The sequence below is a fragment of the Argopecten irradians genome, chromosome 5 (genome assembly GCF_041381155.1).
Source record: "Argopecten irradians isolate NY chromosome 5, Ai_NY, whole genome shotgun sequence".
In the NCBI taxonomy this organism is placed as follows: Eukaryota; Metazoa; Mollusca; class Bivalvia; order Pectinida; family Pectinidae; genus Argopecten; species Argopecten irradians.
In genome coordinates, this window is record NC_091138.1 from 32,300,114 (window position 1) to 32,316,425 (window position 16,312).

General features: G+C 34.9%; 1 protein-coding gene across 5 annotated transcripts in view; it reads right to left on the bottom strand.

Annotated features, from left to right (window-relative positions):
* Positions 1 to 16,312, bottom strand: part of LOC138323561 (primary cilium assembly protein FAM149B1-like) — a 56,231-nt gene that overhangs the window by 5,234 nt on the left and 34,685 nt on the right. For 2 of the 5 annotated variants that reach the window (XM_069268248.1, XM_069268247.1), the window contains 14 exons: positions 8,987 to 9,082; positions 8,108 to 8,249; positions 6,728 to 6,867; positions 6,212 to 6,352; positions 5,630 to 5,803; positions 5,198 to 5,330; positions 4,945 to 4,996; positions 4,396 to 4,502; positions 4,052 to 4,164; positions 3,329 to 3,512; positions 2,848 to 2,988; positions 2,063 to 2,185; positions 1,469 to 1,544; positions 1,062 to 1,196 (listed from right to left, as the gene is read on the bottom strand). In XM_069268248.1, the coding sequence (XP_069124349.1) occupies positions 1,062 to 1,196; positions 1,469 to 1,544; positions 2,063 to 2,185; positions 2,848 to 2,988; positions 3,329 to 3,512; positions 4,052 to 4,164; positions 4,396 to 4,502; positions 4,945 to 4,996; positions 5,198 to 5,330; positions 5,630 to 5,803; positions 6,212 to 6,352; positions 6,728 to 6,867; positions 8,108 to 8,249; positions 8,987 to 9,082 (1,757 nt within the window). Of the gene's footprint in view, positions 1 to 1,061; positions 1,197 to 1,468; positions 1,545 to 2,062; positions 2,186 to 2,847; positions 2,989 to 3,328; positions 3,513 to 4,051; positions 4,165 to 4,395; positions 4,503 to 4,944; positions 4,997 to 5,197; positions 5,331 to 5,629; positions 5,804 to 6,211; positions 6,353 to 6,727; positions 6,868 to 8,107; positions 8,250 to 8,986; positions 9,083 to 13,995; positions 14,950 to 16,312 lie in introns of those variants that run through there. The other 3 variants (XM_069268246.1, XM_069268245.1, XM_069268243.1) reach the window with 3 other exon arrangements.

Genomic DNA, 16,312 nt, shown 5'->3' on the forward strand with positions numbered 1-16,312 from the left:
TATTTGGTTATTACCGATCATAATTACTTCCCTTACATCTTTCTATCATAATTACTTCCCTTCCTTCTCTTTATAATCATTACCACATTTGTTTTTCTGACAATTGTTCATTATTTCTCTTTCCATTTCCCCTCAACATTACATTTCTAAATCATGATTACCTCTATGATCGTTTCCCAATCAAAATTTCGATTACATTTCCCTTTCTTTCACTTACAAACAGAATTAATTTCTAACTTCCCATATATCTAAGCTGTGGATTGTGAGCGTAAAGAAATGGGCAGAGTTGTATTTAACACAATAATCAAAGATTTCTCATGCTTTTGAATGTGCCTACATATAGCCTTTTTAGATTGTATTTATACCTGAAGATCTGTCTATGAAATTACTGTTCAACATATTTATAGAGCAGATTGTATGTATGAAGGAACAATCTCCAAGTACAGTTGTCTGATATCTAACCTATCATTAAGATAAACATTCCGTCTGCATATTACAGAGTTAGCTCCCTTACGGGTAGGTATCCATTTTGAAGTTATTATTTTGTGAGCAAAATTCACATCATATTCTCTGAAATGTATGATGTTACGCTCACAAATACATGAAGTCACAATCAATACCTACCTACAAGGGCAGATAACTCTGTAATATGCAAATACCGAATAATTAGAGCTTATGTTAGTCTCCAATTTATAACTAGTATTACCTTGTCACAATTATATAGTTCACACATTTCTTTAAGAAAACCCACAGAAAAAGCTGTTACAAGACCACAGACAAACATACACATAACATTTTTTAAGTAAGTTGTTCTTTTAAAATGCAGTATAATATGACTAAATCAAATTAAATCACTAAAACATATCGTTTTCTGGGTAAATATCATAAAAATTTTTGAATTGCTTAAGATTATAATTTCAAGAATTTAAGCAAAGTTTTTTTGATGCAGCTTTTTTCCTGATTTTGGTGGAACTCCAAAAATCATTTCCCGTTGTTATGGGGACATAGATATTTCCTAGTAACCACTGATGAATGACTTCCATGTTTCATGGCTTACTTACTCCACTGGTTAGGGAAACTTGTGACGTCGTCAAGGCCCCCCTCCTCCAGAATCTCTGGCTGCATATGACTTAGATGACTGATGTCGTTGGACGGCTGGATACTACTGCCATGTATACCCAGTAATGTTCTCTCTCCTGGAACATAATCATGAAATATCAATACATTTCGGCAGATCGGATGATATCTACACGACTTTGCGGGACATTGCTACAATCACAATAATTATTTTCACAGAATATTCATAAAAGATTGACTCATATATACCCTGAAAACACACTGAAGCATGATTTCTGGTTTTTACTTGAAATCGCAAAAACTATGACCCATGTAAATTAAACTGACTTTACAGGGTTTTTTTTATCATATAAGCATGTGAAGGTGATGTAGAAGACACATTTAGTCTTACCTATAGATCTACCAGGAATCGAGTTGAGACCAAATGGAGTAGAAGCTCGTCTGGCCTGGCCCAAAGGTGTGTCCGACTGTTTAACACAAACACATCATATTCAGTTTCCTCTTTATGTAACAACATAAATTTGTGTTGGAGTTACCTACATTATCAATTTTTAAAAAAATTACTGCTTTTATTATGTTCACTAATGAAGTACCATGTAACTTCATTGTAAATTTTGCGGGGACTCATATTTTGGCTATTTTGCCAGAAACATTGATATGGGCAAGAAAACATTTACATGATGAAAAAAATTGATATTGTTTTACAATCTGTAATTATTTCAGTTGAAACTACCAAAAAAATAGGGAATTGAACTTTTCACGCTGTTTAATCTGCTACAATATATTAGTGTACATTCTAATTTTTGCTTGTAACCAGTGAGAGAAAAACAAATAGCAGTGAGATAAAAACAAATGATCATCAATAGGAAAAGTTTTATAAGGAGTAGACTTTAGATCTACAGCTACTCAAGCTGTGAGGCTTTTAACCCTAAGGCTATTAGATACAGGTATCACATATGTGTATAGATAACACATAGAAGGTTACCCTCATAGCGTGGGTAGTGCTGGGTCGTGTGTCCGACGGTAACATATACTGGTTACGATGGGGCGCCCGTATATCTTTGTCGACAGCACTGCTGGCTCTGTTACTAGCACTATGGACCTTCTGCTACAAGAAACATAAACCATATTTAGTATTGTATGTGAACTTTGTTAACTCTTACAGAAGACCTGATTTCCTTCAAATAAATTTTGAATGTGCAGACAAAAAAATTCCATATATTCAAGTTCACTGCACATTTTCAGAAGTAACTGTAAATCCACTTATTTTTGTGGCAACTTGATTCCAAATTTTCATGACTAACAGCTTATTCATGGTGATTTAATTTTGTTGTTTGCAATCATAAAACTGCATTATACTTAAAATATGAAAAGTTTTTGGGGAAATATATGTTTGCAAATTCCTATTTTCTTGTCTAACAGCTTTTTCATGGTGAATTAATTTCACAGTTTAAAATCATAAAACTGTATTACACTTAAACCATGAAAATTTTTTGGGGAAATTTATTTTCACAAATTCTAATGGCCAATGAAATGCGAAAATTAATCGCACACAGAAAGTAGCCGGTTTATTGTATAAGATTGGATTTAAATAACAAAAATTGTTGATTAAACTGTGTAAATAATCAACCCTTCAATATCTATTTTTGATGATTCAAAATTATTTCAAAATATTATTTCTTGTATCTAATTGCATCATTTATTACAGTTTTATGTCTATCACAAAGAATATTCATTTAACTGTTATAGAAGTAGCCACACAAAGCATACCTGTGTCCGTGAAATTGAAGGACTAGGTTCAATCTCAGAGCTGAGAGGGGGGAGAGCACCATTGCGCTGGAGGGTAAGTTCATTATGAGGGGTGATTCGAGTGACCCTAAGAGCATCAGTAGGACCCGACCGCTGCTCATCCTACGGAAACAAAAATATCACAAGTCAAATAAAGTGCCAAGCTGTCGGTTCAGGGACACAAAACTTGTCAAAATGAGCTACAGTTCAGTTATATCCAAACACACATCTATAATATATCACAATAGAATCATTTAATTTCAATGCCAATGAGTGTTTAGAGGTCACACAAAAACCGTATTTGCTCATTATACGCAAGTGTGCAGTATATGCTCAAAAATATGTACTATACTTGTACATTGTATCAATGTATTTAGATATTTACACACTTACCATATTTGGAAGCATGACCTTATTTGACCTTATTGTTAATTATTTGTTTTAATAATAATAGGATACCTACCACATTAGGAGTGCGTGACCTTTGATCAAGAGGAGCGAGGCGTAACGACGACCGAGGAATGGCTACGCCTCGAGAGAGGAACTTGTTACCCCCATGCGTGATACTCGTATTGGGACGGTTCTGAGTTTTGTGTGTCGGCTGGATACTGGACGCTGGTCTAGCTGTTAGTGGATCTGACTGGTCACTGTACAACATTGGACAACAACAACTCTATCAGAAACTGGAGAAATTCTGTTACATTTGATACATTTGGAATATGCTAAATTTATTTTGAAGCAATCATATTTTAGTGCGAGAAGTTCAGGCAATGATGAATACGGACAGTCTACACGATATGACTGTATAAATGATATACAGAAATATAATTAGCAAAATCATATTGAAAAGCACCATCTGTTACATAAAGATTACCAATACAGTAATCATTATCAAGATATTTTGACTCATGAATATAAAATCAGAAAAAAATTGTGCTGTTATAGCTAGATTTTAAAATTTCCCTTTTTTTTTTTTAATTGTATTCTGTTGTTTGAAGTGAAAATTTGATTATTTTTTTGTTTTTGTTTGAAGTGAAAATTTGATTATTTTTTTGTTTTTGATTTTTGGGCAGGGGGGATTATAACCTATTTGATCCAACCAAATGATTCCGGTTGGAGATATATCTCAATCAAAACCAAATTGAATTAAATGAACCTTATAAAATAAGGTAGATAGGTAACATACTGTAATAAAGATTTCTCTCTCGTTATCAGATCTTTCCTCGAGATCTGGAGAACTTCATCTAACTGTGGTTTACTGTGTTTAGTAACGCCCATAGTTGTGTAGGACCTCGGCATCTGTTCAAAATACAAAGAAAAGCATATTTCATTATTGATGATAAAATGTTGACAATATTAAATTTAACTGAAACAAAACAGAACAAACATCATCCGAAAAATCAATACTAAACAGCAGCTGATCAATTGACTTAAAATCAATTTACCTAATTATACATTATATTAGATATGTGGACTTATATTTATGATACAAAACATGAAAACAATCCATAAGAGAAAGGAGTTATCTACCCTTTGCATGTAGAAAGAGGGTTCTCGTGAAGGTGGCAGCTGCATTGTATTAGATGATGATATGTTTATCGTCATGTCCGCCACAGGCAGCGACGGTTTACTCTCCTCTGAAACAGCAGAAATTTTAACATTACTTTAACAAAAGAAACAACAGCAATTAAATAGTGGATTTTTTCCACAAAAAAAGTTTTTTTTTCAGATAAGCTCCCTCGAAGTAAGCTACAATTTTTAAGCTAAAGCTCCTAAATTCCTGAGAGATAATTAACTGATGGAAAAAATGACCAGTTTGCTGGTGTGTATAGTACAAATTCTCAAAACTGAACCATTGTCTAATCCAGAACCCTGTGTAGTCCATCTGAGTTACATAACATTTTCCTTATTAATTCATATTAATCAAAACCTTAAAAAATATAATCCAGAAACATGGCTATGGGACCAAACATGCTGGTCCCACTGTGACATACAGTTTACACTGTATTGTAACTGTATAGTATAATGAATCAATCTTTTTGACTGAGGTTTAATGCTATAATAAGAGTGTGAGTTTACCTAGGACAAGGATTGAATACTGTCTGTTCACCGTTCTCATCCATTCCAAAATCTGAAACAATACAATAGAACAACATTCAAACCATTGAATTTTTTTTTCATGGAACAAGTTTCATAATAATGCCGATTTCCTTAATGAAAATTAATGGAGATTTCTTCATGGAACACAATCTTTGAAGTTAATAATGATAAACTGTTATGTTTCTTCTACGATTAATATTTTTGGAGCTAGTTTTGTATAAACTCTGCTTACCTCTTGCCACAAGTGATCAAATACTGAGCTCATCACGCCATCCTTGACACACGCATTAGGTGTAATGGGAGGGTAGCCTACACGACGTCGTCGCGGCGTTAACTGTTTCTTCTGGTTATAGTCATCATCATATCTGGGAAAGAAAAAAATCATTCATAATTTCATTATTTACCATATCAACCCTTCAATGTTATCATTGACTCACAAATCTAAGATTTCAACAAAAGCTCTAACTTCTTGCATACAAATTTTCAAAGATTTCTGTGTCTCATTACTTACAAATCTACGATTTCTACAGAAAAACTCATCTTGCATACAAATCTAGGATTTCTACAGATAAACTCTGTTCTTACTTATAAGTCTAGGAGTTCCACTCCAGTTTTCAAGGTGAATCAGTTTCATTACATCAAGACGTATATGTATTGTACTCACATATCTACATAATCAATAGCGATGATTTCCTCGTACTCCCCCTCCTGACTGAAGATTTCCTCCTCCAGATGAGTGTACTCGGATGAGACGCCCGACGTTGACATACCAGAATGGTATGATCGTGCCTCTAACGGAGGCTGTTGAGGCCGTAAACGATGTCCCGACAGTGTTAAACTGTTGATAGAACATGTTGTCATAAATCAAAAATGATAGTTGAAATAATTATGATCTGTTTAGGTCTCTTTAAAAGGCTTAGGAGTGATGGTAAAAAAAAAATACTTAAAGAATGAAGCAAAGTATTTCAGTGAAATGTTAACAAGTTAATAAATTCAGTTTACATACAGGACAATTGATTTTTTTTATTATCTTTAAATTTTTTCTCATCTGTGATATACTATCTTTGCCAATTACAGAGTTGTCTTCCTTTGGGGTTGGTATCCATTGTGATGTCTATACTTTGTGAGCAAAACTCACATAGTTTTTTCTGAATACAATGATGTTTTGCTCGCAAGCACAATCAATACCTACCCAAGGGCAGATAACTCTACAATATACATATACTGAATATCTGCAGATGGCTACCTGTGTATGTCTTGCGTGGTGACCATTTCATGGTCCTGGATATCCAACAGTCCCATACTGCCCGTGGACGGCCTTGACCCTTCTCTCTCGATTGCCTGGTACCCATGGTCCTGGGGGTGAAACAGTTGCTCGCCCAGTATCCTGTAAAATAGCAAAAGGATTGTTAAAACCTTAAAACTAATGTGATATTCATTGATGTTAATCAAGGTCAAAATGAAGGTCACAGTGACCTAGTTGTTATGTCTGCCTAACATTGTTAACCTTGTGACCCTAGTAGGAAGTTCTAGTAACATGTAGGACAGGAGTAAAAGCCCAAACAAACATTTTCTTTGATGTAGGTCAAAAGGAAGGTTACTGTGACCTACTTTTGGTATTTTTGGAATATATAATACTATTTGATGAGAAACAAATCTTTAAGAATATAGGAGCTGAATAAGACTATATCATATGCACCAAAAACAGGAAAATACTTATAGTTACTCTAGGACATTTTCCTGTTGAAGAAAAAATATTTACCGTAGATGAGGAAATCTGAGATTCCATTCCTTGCACTCCTTAAGTATATAACTTGGTCCTTCTACATTTTGTTCAAATAGCATGGAATCAATTTGGTCAAACAGACACTGTACTGTTTTGGCTGCCTGTTTGTCAAACTCCTGAGAAACAGAAAATCAGTACAATATCAGCAAGAGATTGGACAGTGTTATTGTTACAACTAAAAACATTATTCATTTTATATAATTGTGAAACAAGTTATATAATGTATTTAAATCACTTTTGATGGCCCAGATGAAAGCGGGGAGGGGTCTTAGTGGGGAGGAAACTGAAGTGCCCAAAGAAAAACCTACAAGATCCCCAGATGACCCCTGACCTGACCTCGACCAGCTAGGTGAAAGTTGAGTGACTTAACCTCTTCATCACCCAACGTACAATTTTTATTAACAGCCTCATCATTATTTGCTTACATACTATTCTACTTGTATTTTTTCCTACAAGAAGATTTTTAATATTTACTGGAAATTTTCGCAAGAAATCTGATATGCTTTAAAGTTCCGCGAGTACAAACTAGATAAAATAAGTGATTTCACAAATAAAACCATGGAACTTTTGGGGGATTTTATTAAGTCCGCCCGAGGTATATTTTGTTTTCTTTATAACAAGGGTGGCCACACAAGCAGGGGTTGGAGGTGATCATTTTAATGTCTCTGTACTGCCTAATCTGAAATTAAATTACTCCACTTCCTTCATTGTACAAAACCTTTTTCATAAAGCTAACTTTGACACGATTTCTTTGTATCTTTAATCAGATGGAGTGTTGAATATTTCACGCCAAACTTGGACACGGCTGTGTATGAATGGCTACATTGTATATGGAATGCAATCATTGTGAATATTTCACCTGTATGAGGCTACACCACAGGTAACAGTGGAATAATCTGGTAATATTGTCAAACTTAATGACAACTGTTGGTAACCTTATCTGACCCTCCACTAGGACCAGGGGGAGCTGGTGTGGAACTAGACAGATAGGGGACAGATAGGAAAGGAAACCGACAAGGTGTCAGGCAGGAAAAACAAACTTAGGCAGTGGAATGGGCAGGGGAACAGACAGAATTAATTCTTTTGTTGTAGATATTCTTTTAACAGTCAGGGTCATGCCAGTTTAGGAAGTGGGGAAAAGCCCAAATCTGGAGAGAAAAAAAATCCATATATGTTTTCTTAGATGAACATTACCTTCAATTGAGAAAGAACCATTGTGAATTGTCAAATGCTTACATCAATGGAGTAGGTTAGACATAATTTGAATGCTTTACTTATTTCCCCGGAGTAAGTCTAATATTTACATCAGATATATAACTCTAATACTTAACTTATTTCCCTAGGTTTAATACTTACATCCCAGGAGTAATTAGAGTCGGTAGAACTTCTCTCTGTTGTGTTACCAGTTGTCCAGCCCCCTCGGGCACTAGAGGCATTGCTCTGGGTCTCAATGATGGTGGGAGATGATCGTCCACTACTGCTAGGCGTTCCATTGTAGCTTAAGAAGATACAACAAAGGTTAAGGTCAGGGAGAACAGTCATTGTTGCTATAGAAGATACAACAAAGTTCAAGGTCAGAAAAAACAGTCATTGTAGCCATGGACATACAACAAAGGTCAAGGTCTGAGACAATATAGAACCAAGGCAAGGTCACATACAGAGTATATACATGTAGTCTCTTAGATAATGGTCATATCAAATGTCAAGGTTACACAAAAGGTCAAGGTCAAAGAGTAATCTTGTAGCCATGCATATAACATAAAGGTCAAGGTCACATAAAAAGTTATTGTAGTCATGGATATATAGAAAATGTCAAGGTCACATATAGCAGCAATTGTAGCCACGGATATCGATGATAATCCTAAGTTCAAGAATACACAGAGGAATTAAAATACTCTAGAATTTACCACACCATCACAAAAAGAATCAGAGATGACAATAAAAACAACTACATTTTGTTAATTAAGATACGGATTATATAGTCACATTTTTAAAAACTATTTACAATAGATAGAACAATAAAGTTGACCCCTGATTAGCCAGATGTCGATAGTCAGGAAAACTAACAATCTGGACAGAGAAGTTAGGGAATGGTCTTGGTTAATGACCAAGTCGACAGAATTTGGCAGGCTGGAAAATTCACAAATCCAGATAGTTTGGATAAGAAATATGGCTGGGATAATAAGTGTCTGGATTATGGAGGGTCCACTGTATAAGTAAAAAATGTATACTTACTTTGTAATAGCATTAGACACACTGGATAAATACTCAGGGGGAAGACCCATAGAGTTGATATCTAAAACACCTGGAACTACTGACGCCAAGCCTCTTCTGAAAAATTTAAATATTTAATTTTACTTATAAATCAACAAAGCATTATATCACATTCTAGTACATGTATACAAATCAACAGTTCCTTTACATAGATATCAACACAACTTTTTCATAAATATATATATATATATATATACAAACTAGAACTGTCATCAAGGTGGCCAACTTATACCCCCCTCCCTTCCTAAACCCACCTAAGATTAAAAGGGGAGGGGCACTTATAGGGACGGGGGCGCTTATTGGGTCAAATTCAGGATATATAGACAGATTTGTTTTGTTTATTACGCTCAGCGATTTTTCATGGTTTGTAGTCAGCTGTAATGGTATTTTTATGTTAATTTTAACAGGTTTTTTTTTAATTATTCATTTTCATTATACAAATAAGCATAAACATCATGTTCCCGTCATGCTTACATCATGCTGTAAATTTAACATAACCCTTTCATACACACAAAATTCCTTGGTAGATCAGCTTACTTTATCAAAGTAATGATCAAACTTTATACTATAAGAGAAATATACTGTATGCAGTAGAGCCTGCTTAATGACTACCTCTGCATAACAACCACCTGTTTAGAAAGAACATTTTCTTGGCATCCAAATAGTCAATTTCAACACAATTTGACCTGTGTATAAAGACCACTTGGCTATAAACACTATTTTTTTCTTTTTTCATTGAGTAATATTTACAGACAGTTTTGTCTACAAATATAAATAAATTTATTATGACAACAGTTATGTTTTGATAGATTGCTTCCGTGTGACGTGTGAGATCTGACACCCTTCACCAGAGACGGAATATGGTACAATTTTGACATGCCTCAGCATGTCCATTTCATCTTTTCCGAGACTAGCTAATCATATCTCGATACAACCACCCAGACACATTGATACGGTCCATCGAACTTCTGTAATTAAACAACTGTAAAATGGACACTATACATATTTCAATGAAGTGAAGCGTGTCAGCCGGATGTATTTATGGACATCTTTCGTGTTGTTCCTCTGTTACCAACACAAACCCATACTGTCATCCATCAACACCAATCATATCGTACTGCCAAATCTACACCAGTTCTATAAACTCTGAGATTAGAATCAATGTAAGTGTATAATTACAGCGTTTTCACTAATAGACTTTCTACAGACAAGCTTTGGAGCTCTTCAATTGGTCTGACATTGTATCCTGATTTTTAAGAGTTACAGAAATATTACGTTATGTAGCCTTAACATGACATCCCCACAATCCATCTCCTAATACTCTGTACTGTTACAGAGGCCCAGTCAGAAAACATAATGAGCTTTGTTATCAAACTCTCCATTTGTTGGAATACATTCAAAATACCTGGAATGAAATTATCCAACCTTTGATATGGCATGCAATGATTTTTCAATACTCCAGCCAAATAAAGGATTTCTTTGATGGGTTGTCGTTACAAAAGCACAAAATTGAATTCAAATGACTTAATTTTATGTAACTTTGTCACAACGCTGAAGGATTTGGCCTGCCCACTTTACTATTTTGAATAAACCATCATGCTTTCTGTTTTAAACGAGTGAATCTGATATCAATGACCTAGGATAATATCAGCCACTTGATTCTAATTGATTTATCTAGCCAGACTGACCAAGAAAAAGATGGCAAGAATAAAGAAATGACATCCTTACTGTAATCTAATATCAACTTCCCAAATAGGCTATCATAAATCATCATTTATTAGTAAACAGTTATAGAACATTCTGAGATAAATTGGTACGAATTGAAACTTGCATAAAATAAAGAATTCATTTTCTGTTAATTCTAACAGATCATTTTAGAAAAAAATATTTTTTCTGGATAATGAATTGGTCAAAGATAATTGTGTTGGTCAGTTGGACCTCACCAGTTCCCATTTGACAAATGTATATTTTCTAAATCATAGAGTACAGAAGGAAATCATTTTGTTGTCGAAATTTCCCAAAACCAAAAGGGCACTCAACATACATATAACAGATATGTACAGAAGTAGAACGTAAAGTTTGAGCAATAATTCTTCACAGTTCTTTGCCAGTTCTACTTGACAATGTTGAAGACAGAGTGATGTGAGGAAGGAGCCAGGCAGGAAAGGCATTATCAGTAAGTACAGGACTTTCAAAGGCTCTTTATCTTAGTGAAGCAGTTGAATGGTACATGTTGGTTATAAAATCTAACAAATGTCAATAATGTTGGGTCCGGCTTTTGACATGTTTCGGAGAGTATACATGGAAGTAGTGGGCAATAAAGGCTAGAGATAGCCCTACTGGTCACCTAATTCATCGGTCAATGGCAGGGCCTGGTCAGTTGTCCAGTGGTTGCCTAATCCTCGATCTGGCCACAGGTATAACATACCAATCAATTAGCCCAGCCTAGAAGCCCGTTTGTTTACAACTTAGTCAGGCTAAAGCCCCCCAAGTACATAAGTACCATCATATTGCTTTCTGTCATGAAGCATGTTACTAAGTCCTGGTAGATTTCAGATCGATACATTGACCAGTCTTATCCTAAGTTTCGTGGTGACACCGGTCAGGATTGGTCAGCAATGGTCAGCAAAGATCATGAAGGTCTACAAAACTCTAAAATCATGTACGCCAGAGCTTGTACATGTGAAAACTCTTAAAGCATTTCAGCTTCAAATCGAAGAATCATGTACACTAGAATATGTAGATGATGAAAAACTCTCAAACCTAAGTTATAGCCAAATAATAAATCACACAATTTTTAACTGCCCACTGCCTTTGAACAATAACATCAGATAGATAATAAATACATCAATGAGTCAGGCAAACCTATAAACTAAACATGAAAGTGGAATATTGACAATAGCCATTGACTGATGGGAACCTATACAGAGCTTATCGTCTATGTTCAAGATTTCCTCTCTAAATACACGTTGCATTAAAAATAAATTTGGCAGGATTTCCTGTCCAGTAATAAAGACTGTCCCTTCAACAATAGTTAAGAATCACATTTTATGGTCACATATAACATTGGCTATGGTCGCCATAACATCAGTTTATGGCTCCAAAATATTTGAACTTTACACTACACAAATTAAACTGTAGTTAATCCAAGCACATGATATGTACAATACAGTCAGGAAGTGCCAGTATAACAGGTCAATACTCGATTCTGTTCTTCTTCTTGATATTTGTAGTATTTAGGCAACAAAATCAAACGTTATATCCTCAAAAACTGTGTAAAAAGGCAACTTATGATTAGTAATTTCAATTAAAATGTGAAAAAAGGGATATATATATTTTTTTTTTAGAAATGCTCAACAGACATTTTTAGTCGCTTTCAACCATTCAAATATACTACCTCTTTCTCATTTTCCATAACTTATTCACTTATTATATGAAATTATCCTGTCAATCAATCAACTTTTGATTGTAATCAATATCCTGTAATCAATATCCGTTTCTTAATTAGACTTTTTTTTTTTAATTTCATTTTTTTCCCTTCTGCAACAAATGAACTCCTGCAGCAAACAATATCAAACGCATGACACATGTGAATTAAAATTTGCACAATATAAAAAAAATGGTTTTATACTGTATAATAGGCTGAAGATGGTTATACAAGTTGCCATGACAACAACAGGAATCATGCATCACACCTGTACAGAGTCAGCAATGATACAATGTACACAGACCATGGTCCATTTTCAGAGACAGCCACAGAGGCATGGAAACTTATCAGTTTTATGGCCTTATATCAGAGTGGGTTGCTATGCTTGCTGGTGACATTTAGATAGGGTTTCATGTCGGAGACAATGTTTTCTATGCTGATAATATTACAGATCACAACTTCATCAGCTACCTCCAGTGATGGCTCAATATATATTTATAGCTAGGTGACCCAAAAGTTTCACGATATTTCATAAATATCTTAGTATGACCTTTATATCATCATTAACCTATGGTCAATGGTTACAGAGAACTTCAAATGGTTTTAATTGATGTATAGTCTTGAAGACAATGGTTTCATAAGTTGCAGGAAGACAATGGTTTAAAAACTTGCTCTGAAGACAATAATTTAATGATTTGTTATTAAGAAAATGGTTGCATGAAATGCCATGAACACGATGGTTGAATAAATTGCCAAGGAAACAATGGTTAAATGAATTGCCAAGAAGGCAATGGTTTAATAAATCATCCTGTTGGAAATGTTACATGGTTTTAATCAAACCTACCTTTGAACTTTTAAAACAGAGTAAAGCACACTGAAGTAAGACTAGCAACTATCAAATGTACACAATGTGTCTATAAAGAACATCAACAAGAAATATAATTCCTTTGTCCACTAAAAAAATTACCATCACAACATCCCTTACAAAATTCTTTCTATCATCCATCAATTACTTTATCCTCACAGAATCACCAACAATTTTACTTTAATAACATCACCAACAAAAATACTGTTGTTCAATTTCTCATAACATTACCAACAAATGTAACACCAATGACCACCAATATTAGCTTCCTTTCATAATGTTATCAACAGAAGAAATTTTAATTTATCCTCATAACTTTGCCAATTAATGTAACTAACACCAATGAACATCAATTATAATTTACCATTTTATTGTATTTTCCATCCATTCTATATCTTTCTTTGACCAACAAGTTTTCCCTCATAACATCACCAACAAAATTAGCTTTATTTTATCCTTATAACATTACAAATAAATGTAACATCAATGACCTCCAATTTTAGTTTACCCTCATAATATTAACAACAAAAATAAATCTATTTTCCATCGAATTCTCTATCTATTTGACCATAAATAATTGGCTTTCCATAATAACATCATCAACAAAATCATTTTATTTTATCCTTATAAAAGTAACATCAATGACACCTGAAGTTCCTGAATGAAGCTGGACATTACCTTCTACTGTGAATTTTGGCACTGACACAAACGATGGCCTTGGAAAGGCCATAGTGCCGTTTGTATAGTGGGAGGGAGATACGGGTACGATCCAGCCCTCCCTTCGTGATGCAGCGGACCTCAGCACTGCGCACCTCACGGTTGTCTCTAGGGTATGGCATGGGCACATATCTCACCAGGGCATCAGTGCCCATCCCTGTACTAGCCACCAACTACTCCATCTTGTTCAGAAGTCCGAACACCATCATAACATTCTTAATACTCCAAGATCATGTACACCCTATTAATCCAATCAGCTACAATACCTCCAGATAGACAAGAAACATTATCCATTCTGAGATGTGATCATTGATTCCATGGAAACAGTAATGTAATAATTCGTTTGTTGTATGTGTAGTGTGAAATCCCAGCAGACGACCAACACCTGTCCAGATGGGTTGTCACTACTATCCACTGCTGTCACTATCTACTGATGTAACGTCAATTTATTTATTAGCCTCATCAGGTCCAGGCACATGCAGCCGGAAAACACTGAAGCCGAGTATAGTCACAAGCCACCACTTAAGCGAGAGTGTCAAAAGTCGTCTTCTCACCTGACATCCAGGTGTGAATTCCTACCACATGGTCACAAGTTCCCCTCGATACATTCCACCAACTACCTCAACTTGTAACATATGCACACCGATTACACTCGGTCAGGGCTTTTAAATTCTTGTTCTGTACAAAAGGACAAACACTACTTTGTTGACCCCTGTTAAATATCTACTGACTTAGACAGCATTTTCTTTTGTCCACCACGACCAGAACCTCAATGTGTTTATGTTGGTATGAGCTGTCTATAATAAACTGTGGGATCAGTCAGTCTTCCATGGACTCTAATAAACTTCAGTTTATAGCACATCTCTTCAACAGTGCCAGAGACATTAATACAGCAATTTCAGTCGCAGGCCTACATATGCTCGCGTGACTTCCTTAAACTATTGGTCCGACTCTGCTTAACGACACCCTCTCTGTTGTACAAATGGAGTTAGGCACACAAGGGCAACCTTATCTAGGTTCCTATGGACATGAGATAGCCAGGAAAAGGCCACAAGATGTTGTCATTTCATTATATCACCGGTGCCCTGGTCAGTAGTGTAATTGGCAATGCTATCTCGTCAAGTCCTGATTTACTGGGGAGGCCCAATTGATTCCATAAAGCTTGTGGCAACACACCACCGCTTCTATCAAACCGCGACCAAAAACTTATAATTATACAGAGTTTGTGATCCCCTATACCCTGCAGTGACGGGAGAGAAAATTGAAATCAATTACACCACGGAATCGGTGATTACAGAATTATAGGTAGCGATTCATTACCATGGCGTTTTTATTTCACCTATCACAACATATGTCAATTTGACTTCCTCTTTTAGCATTGTGTACATAATTGGTAAAAACGTATTACATGGGCTAAATTAAGTTGAAAAATTTTGCAATACACAATATAAATAATAAGTCTGCCTTTTCCAATAAGTTAAACCATTTCCATCATCTGCTAATTAATGCTCTATAGTAATCAGGTACCAGAGGCAGCTTGCACTGGCTGTTACATTAATTGATCTAGGTTATATCCTGGATTAGACATGAGTTAAGCTGTTCATATGTTCATGTCAGGTACACCCTTGATAACATTTCAATTAATTATAAGACCTTGAACTACACAAAACATTCTTTGATTCTTTTTTTAATATAATGTCAACACCGATAATTTTTTTTTAGAAATGGTGTGTTATTGTCAATTTGATACTAATCTGTTAAATTCAAGTCCAAATGATGCAAATCTCTTAAATTAGTTAAATAGACGCAAATCAGTTAAATTTAGTGCAAATCAGTTAAATGACTGTCCAATTGATACAAATCAGATTAAGATTCCAGGTTTGGGGTTTCTAACCAAAGTTGACAGTTTACACAAATACACAATCTGGCCTAGTTCAATGTTTCTTAAGACTCCTCAGGTATATACATGATTGTTTACTTTCATTGTAAATTTCATACAAGTCCAGAATTACTTTAGTCAAGTGTGTACGTGTGATAGATTATCAGCTATAGATAGGCACAAGTTAAATCTTCCTTATCAAAATCTAAACTTTCAAAACTTTGTTTAAATAAATATACATTTATCTAATAAACCTAATCGAAACCAATAAATATGAGAAGGCATCAAAAGCTCAAAGGACACCAATACTCTTTGAGTTCTTATCTACAGTAACAACATCAATGGTTGAAAGAGCATCTCGGAAATGACTTCATGATTTATTTAATAACGATTTTTTAA